Source organism: Penaeus monodon, chromosome 18 (genome assembly GCF_015228065.2).
Source record: "Penaeus monodon isolate SGIC_2016 chromosome 18, NSTDA_Pmon_1, whole genome shotgun sequence".
In the NCBI taxonomy this organism is placed as follows: domain Eukaryota; kingdom Metazoa; phylum Arthropoda; class Malacostraca; order Decapoda; family Penaeidae; genus Penaeus; species Penaeus monodon.
Window position 1 is genome coordinate 37,027,642 of NC_051403.1, and position 7,500 is coordinate 37,035,141.

Genomic DNA, 7,500 nt, shown 5'->3' on the forward strand with positions numbered 1-7,500 from the left:
ACATACTGCATTGTGAATGATGTAAGTGTAATTTGTTAACCTAAAGACCTGAAAATGCACCCCAGAAGGATTCCCAAATTGTTTCATCTTTCAATAGATTGTTTTTATGTAACGTTTTTCTTGTTGGAAGATGTGTTATTGAAAACCTGCATTAGTTGTGTATGTAAATATCTTTTACATTTTAATGTAAAAAAAATTCCCCGAAGATCATATATAATTTAAAAGAACCTGCTTGCAAATTCTATAGGAAACGTCAACAGTAATTACAGGTTTGCTTGTTTAACTGAAAATAGATCATGCAGTTGTCTTTACTTCCAGCCATAAACAGCTACTTCTGTGAATGGCTTTTTAATTCTATTTAATTTCATTCCATTTCTTACAATGGTTATTCTTGATTTGACAGAGTGTATGTTTATTTCTGCTTTTAAATCACTTTGTTTGCAAGGAATTGATGGGGTTACCATCCACTGGCAGTGCAGAATTTGAATGCATGTCAGCAAGATTGCTAAATGAGAATGCTACCACTGCACCACACAGCAAACATCTCTATGTCAATATATCCACCTATCATATCAGTATATTCAATAATTCCAATTACTGAGTGAAAGACGTTATACAATGTTTTTTGGAAATCTAAGCAAGAAAATAATCTCAGTTTAACTCATTCTTAACTAAAATAAATAATTCAAATAATTTTCTTGTATCACAGATCTAAATATTCTATGCTAAATGTACATAATCTTAAAAGGTTTAAGGGGGAGTTGTAAAATAAAATCCCACTAATCATATTTCAAAAATTTCTGTTTATTATTATTTTCAAATTTATGGAAAATCTATTCCTTAAAAACTGAAACTGGTGTTCAATCACTTCATGAAAATCAAACTTACTGCCTTACATACTATAAAAAATATATATATGCTGTATATTGAAATCAGTGATATACTCTGAAAGAGGTAGACTTTAACCCCTTCGATCCAGATGATCCTATCATAACATCATGAAAAGATTTGGCTTGAGGGCCAAGTGACTTGAACATGCCATCATGGGAAAATTTGGCTGCGGGCTGGGTGACGGGAAAGACTTGCCAAGAGTGCACAAACCTCTTGACAGGTGATTAAGCTCATTTGGTGCTTAGGAGCTTTTGCAATATTTCCTTCAATAAATGAATGTGGAATGTCTGTGAGCCATGACTGGAAGAGTGCCAGCTCCGGGGAAGATGCCATTTCCATGCTTAGCATCCTATTCCTGGCTGCTGTGACCAGCGGCTTATGTTGTATTACAGAAAATTGAATATGACACCACAAACAAAATGTTACTTGTTATTCTTCTTGTACTGAGGTACTGTCTACCTAGAGAGATGATATGGAGTCTGTGTAAGGAAAACAGTCTATTACTATCTGGATACAGCAAATCAAATGACAAACATGGACATTGGAAAACAGCAATAAAGCTAAAAATGCTAATGCATAAAAAGAGAAAAAAATATTGCAAAGGGGATGCATAAAGTCTCGTCACAGCACACAAGTGTTTGCGTGCACCCAACCTACAAGCTGAGCACCCACCAGACTGGCTGCTCACATAAGCCTAATGCCTGTATTTTGGACTATGTGATTGCCATGAAGCACCTGGATCCAAGGAGTTAATATAATATGGCAGGCTAGAACTTTATCATTGGATAGTAAGGCAATATTAATACCATACAGGGTAGTGTATTTTAAATAAGGAAATATGAAATGTGATAAAATAATTTCTACATATTTACAAGTACACAAATCATTCTATTTTACACATTATAGCCTACTTAGATCTTTGCTGACTAAGGCTTGTCCTAGATTAGGTTTTACAAAATCTCAGAAGTCATTCCCTGAGATAACAAGATATAAGCATAACAAGTAGTTATACACACTTCCTACAAGGAGGAATTTAAAAGGAAAGAGCAAGAGAGAAGCAAATTAGATGAAAGACAAATTTGATAAATCAGATACATGGGTAACATGGAACAAAAACTCAAACCAGAATCAAACATTCTTATTATCTATGTACATGAGTATCTGTTCTTGCTTACTTAGGATTTCACACTGGGTTTTAGCAATGTTTTGCAGCTCTTTACTGATCTTTCTCAGTGCTCTCACTTTCATTCTCTCTCTCTTTTCCTTTCTCTTTTTGTATGCTTCCTCGTTGAAATCCCTCTCCTTGAGCTGCTGCACATATTGTTCCATCATAGCCTGTCGTTTTGTTCCCCTTTCTATTTCTTTTCCAACAGATGGTGGAGGGACATGGACTGTCACTGATGACGGAAAATTCTGCGAGCTGGATGAGGCTGTGTAGGAATCCCTAATGGTGTAGCTGGGAGACTCAGGCATATACCTTGAGTAACTGTCTGTGCCTTCCTCCCCAAATTCTGGTGGCAAGAAATCATCGAGAATCTGTTGGTGATAAAAGGTAAGTAAATAAATCTAACTAGACGTAAAGCACATTTTACAACCATGTAAATCTGAAGTGTTTGACCATAAAGAAAACAAGACTTGTAAAGCATCTATGTGTATAAAGGCAGTAATTGAGGTGTTTGGATGCAGATTAACTAATCTAAAATAAAAGAAATGTATTTTTTGCATTTCATATTGATACCAGTTGATAATGATTATATGTAAACTATGACAGAACCATTATATCAAATTATAGTTATGTAAACCTGGCAATGGCAAGTGATTTTTTTTGTCACACAATTAAAAAGAACTTAATTATGTTTTCATGTTAAACCATTTTCTATAGACTTTACAAAATGTGTTAAGCACATAAAGATTCTATTCATTCTACACCACCAATCATATAATCTTAGAATTCTCTGCAATTTCAAGATGATATATCAATATGAAAAGCACATTTTTCATATTTCTTTTAAAAATTGAGTCTTCTTATTGTACAAAAGAAAACTAAACACTTTTAGAAGTGGGCAAATATATATTTTTGACAAATACAATACATAAATTTTTTTGCATTCATACAAATGCTTACACAAATCCAGGGTACACCATTGAATGAATGGCATTTCAGGTGATTCAATATCTGAATCACAACAGTGAATGATCATCTTTAGTAAATTATTATTACTCTTAACTTATCATTATTAATAAATTACAATAGAATTGTCATTATTATTAAACTATATTACATGAATTTTCATCTCCATTAAATTATATTTGCTGAATTGGAACCATTGAAAGTGGGCATTATGGAAAAAAAAAAAAAAAATACCTGATAGTATTCCCACTGTAGCTTTCTTGTCTTCTTCAACTTTTTAACTCTCTTGTAGCTTCCTAGGAGATTATTCCATTTTCTTCTGATTCTCTCAACAGAGAAATTATAACCATGTTTACAGAGCTCTTCATAAACATCCCTGTAAACCTGGGGTCTCGTGCGCTGGTACTGTAGTTCATTGTAACGCCTCCTGATAAATTTGATGAGGAGGATGGTTGCATCGTTGTTGAACTCCGTGTCTTCTGAGAAAAAGGCATTTGATTTAGAAATGCATATAGTATTGGACGTTTAATGAAAATAAAAATGGGTGATACTGTAGGTTAATAGTAAAGCTTTAAAATGAAGTACCATGAAAAACTGTAGCTGGTATGTGAGAAAACAAATACTTCCTATCAAGGGAAGAGTGGCCATTGTTTGGCAAGCAATTTGGAGGAGGAGGAGGAGGAGGAGGAGGAGGAGGAGGAGGAGGAGGAGGAGGAGGAGGAGGAGGAGGAGGAGGAGGAGGAGGAGGAGGAGGAGGAGGAGGACAACGACGAGGACAACGACGACAACAACAACGACGACAACAACAACGACGACAACAACAACGACAACAACAACAACAGGAAGATAAAGAGAGATAGAAAAAGAAAAAAAAAAAAGGAGATATATTGTATTTTTTATTAGTTTTAATCCAGTGGAATCAATTTAAGTAACCATATCATGAAAAAAATTTGTTTGTCTAAGGGCCAGGGTGTTAGGAATACGTTGTCATGAAAAATTTGTCTGAAGGCCAGGGTGACAGAAATGACACTCCATATGTGCAACAAAGCTCTTGGAGGGAGTTCAGATTGAGTAGGTATTTAGGAGAAGGGGCTTTTGTGTTATTTCCATTGGAAAAAAGTTTGAAATGAGCCACCCGTGAGCCATGGCTGGAAGAGCACTGGCTCGTGGGAGGCCATTATTTACATGCACAGGATCCTATTTACATTGTTATTGTACAAAGTTTTAGACTACCTAGCAAGATGATATGGAGTCTGTGTAAGGGAAACAGTCTATTACATCTTTTCACAGAATATTAAATGACAAATGACCTTGGAAAATGTAAAAAAAGTAAAATATGCTTGTATAGAAAAAGCGATAATGCCCTTAATTTTGTACTAATGGATTAATATCAGTGTGAGATAACATTTTTTCACCCTTTTACTTCATATATTGCATGTATAAGCACCCCACGTTCACCAAAATACCTAGAAATACTTTTTAATTTCTTCAGTTCAATGGATAAGATAGTAACAAAATCTGGAATGACTAGAAAAAGAGAGGATGCAATATTCTCAGTTTCTGATTATTTGAAGCTTGGATATTTCAAATGTATTATACATTTTGTATCATAAGATGCAAACCAGGCCTGACACACCACCAATTTCTTTCTTGTGTTGTAAATCATATCTTTTGAATGTTACAAGATATCTCCTGACAATGATAGATCAGCATTAATATTTTAATTATTATTCAATTGGTGACTTAGCAAAGGGATTCTAAGAGAAATTACATGCTCAAGCCTCACCTAAAACCTTATGTCAAGATAATTTCTACGATTTTCTTGAAAGGAAAGACTGAATGCATGAAATAAGGTCTTAAATTAAAGATGAAAAGGGAAGAGCAAAGAGATGTTACAAACAAATATTACAAGCAATGGATATGATACCAAGTGATGGAGTATTTACCTAAATTCAGCAAGAGGAATATTAACTTGTTAATTCTTTAATGTTCAATTAAAGATATTCTCACTTGAGAATATTTATATGTATTGATACCAGTTGCAACTACTCGTCTACTCTACGAATATTTAGATTATCTTTAAGGGGAAAAAAAAAATCACTACACTACAACATAGTTTCCAGAAGTTTTGAGTTGTGGTGTTTTAACTGTTTAATCAAGAGCTACTAAAGCTAAAATATCTAAAAAAAAATGTCATAATGGAAATTAATAATAGTTTCCAATAACTACCATCCATTCTGAATATAGCGAAAGGGACAACATTGTTGTGTAAAGTCATATTCAAACTCAGACTCATATAATTTTGCCAATGGTCTTCTGAAAGTATCGGCATAGGATATGGACCTGCTTCTGGATGTCTAACATTAAGCAATCAGAACAGCACTTTAACCCAATACTGCAGGGTGGTTTCCTGATACAAAAGCCCTCTCTCCTGGGTTGTATTCATAGTGGCCCAGGCCCTGCTGCCGCGTTGTCACCATAGCATGCGTGACATGACCATACCTGCCCCTGGAAAACGGGACTGGCACACCATGTCACATATGCACATGTCACCCGGAATATAGTTCAGGCATGCCATGGCATTTATGTACATGCCACCCTGTGGCAACGGGTTAACAAGGATGATGAGATGCTCCGCAGCACATTCTGATGCATTATAAATGTAAGTAAAGATGGGTAACAATATAAATATTAACTATATGTAAACTAAAGTATGTAAATGGTAATCCTACATATCCTCTAAGTCTGATTTCTTCAAAGTAAGGGTTATGAGCAACTGATTAGTAGGTTGGTATAACTCATTTAACCCAACACTAATAGGTATTGGAAATCTATGAATGTCATAAATTCTGGTGATTTCTGGCAACACCCTGATGCTGGGCATAGGTGTCCACTACATGTAATAGAACTTCCCACTCCACTCGCTCTGGCGTGTCACCGCACATAGAGTATACCCCGCAGACCAAGCAGTATGTTATGACGCTTGTACACATGACCCATTGGGATGGGGTTAAACAGGATTAATAAGTAAACAATGAATATGAGTACAAGTCTCAGCCAGAGGTAGTACTAAGTTCAAGAAGAACTGTAAATTTTCTTCAAATTTTCCTTTACAGTTTCCCTGTTTTAGCCTCATACCCTCCTGTACTACCTGGGCACAATTTGTGGGATACACATGGGCTCTCATGTGTGAGTTCCTAAATATATGAATTCATACTATTCTGTGTGAATACCATTATGAGAGATTGTTTTTTCAATAGATATAAATTAATGATATATAAATAATTCTGCAGTAAAACTACTGAAAGTGTTGACAAATGAGCAAATAAAATTGGATGGCTCACTGAAAATATTGTAATACACCCTTTTGCCTTTGTAGCAATGATATGAAAATATCCCTGCACAAATACCAAGTTTCTATGTGTAACTGATCCCCACTGTTGGCTTGACATCTCTGGTCAGAAATTCTACTGTGGAGTCAAAATTATGTCTGTGATATTATGATGTATGCTGAAAATGTAAACTAAAATTAAACAGAAAACTTTAATAGCCCTTGACTACTGCGTACGAATTGGACACTTTGTCACCATTAATTTTCCCTCGAAGGGCTTTCAATTTGACATCCCAGTTCTATAGTGTCTTATCTTTTGGTCCCGTCAACATATGCCAGACTGAGGCCACTGGCGCTGCCAATCCACGGTGTGAGGTGCCGGTGGATTTCTTGAAGCCACCCATTTCATGCTTTCGAAACCCGACCTTCTCCCTAAGATTTCCCAACACACGCGCCATTTCCGCCTCACCTCTCCTGTCATCCTCCTCTGCGGCAAGCACGAAGGCCCCATTCTCATCGCTGGACACTTCAATGGTCTGGAAAGCGGCGATGTCCCCCGTTTGAAAGGCCGCCATGGAAGAGCGAAGAGGGTTTGTTTGTAAATAAATCCGCGAGAAGTCGAGGCCGTTCTGAGAAGCTGCCTCCGTCTGCGTCCGGATTACCGTTGGTCCGGGAGAGACTGCGGTCCTAATGTCTCTTACTATGAGGCCCCACCTGAGGTTTTTCTCACCGCTCTTGTAGCATGATTTCATTTGGGGGGAATTTAAGGGTTTGATTTTTCAGGTTCATGACAATTTTGACGTTGTTATATAATTTGTTTTTTTGGTCTGCGGTCCCTGAGTGGTTTTCAAGAGACTGGACTGCATTTTATTTACATTTTTCTCATTTGTGTGCTGTACTAGCTCTAATTTAAAGATATTTTTTAAGCATGTCTTATGGGTTTATTATTATCATTTTTTTAAATGTTTTCATGGGTGCTTTGTTTCATAACTTAAAAAGAGAGACCTTTCATGGCGTTCCTGCATTATTTCACATCATACGCGCTTACTGTTGAATTTTCATCGGTGGATATAACAAGAAGCGATTATTTATTAAAGAAGTTTACTAAATTAATTTAACGAACTCATGTACTTTTTTCAGAACAAAA

General features: G+C 36.0%; 1 protein-coding gene across 2 annotated transcripts; it reads right to left on the bottom strand.

Annotated features, from left to right (window-relative positions):
* Nucleotides 1-2,014: 2,014 nt before the first annotated feature.
* On the bottom strand, nucleotides 2,015-7,125 carry LOC119584470. Of its 2 annotated transcripts, none has more exons than XM_037933107.1 (3): nucleotides 6,823-7,125; nucleotides 3,257-3,498; nucleotides 2,015-2,427 (listed from the first exon to the last, which is right to left on the bottom strand). In XM_037933107.1, exons 1-3 carry the CDS (start codon nucleotides 7,103-7,105, stop codon nucleotides 2,020-2,022), a joined length of 933 nt encoding a protein of 310 aa, XP_037789035.1. In that variant the 5' UTR covers nucleotides 7,106-7,125; the 3' UTR covers nucleotides 2,015-2,019. The 2 variants fall into 2 exon arrangements, with proteins under 2 accessions (XP_037789035.1, XP_037789034.1); XM_037933106.1 differs by having other exon boundaries at nucleotides 3,257-3,501.
* Nucleotides 7,126-7,500: the final 375 nt, after the last annotated feature.

Excerpts from the sequence above, each read along its gene's own strand:
- LOC119584470 (XM_037933106.1), bottom strand. The coding sequence starts at position 7,105 with ATGAAATCATGCTACAAGAGCGGTGAGAAAAACCTCAGGTGGGGCCTC. Across the intron at positions 3,502-6,822 it reads AGAGGAGGATGACAGGAGAG|AAGACACGGAGTTCAACAAC; the intron begins GTGAGGCGGAAA and ends CCTTTTTCTCAG. Across the intron at positions 2,428-3,256 it reads TACAGTGGGAATACTATCAG|ATTCTCGATGATTTCTTGCC; the intron begins GTATTTTTTTTT and ends TATCACCAACAG.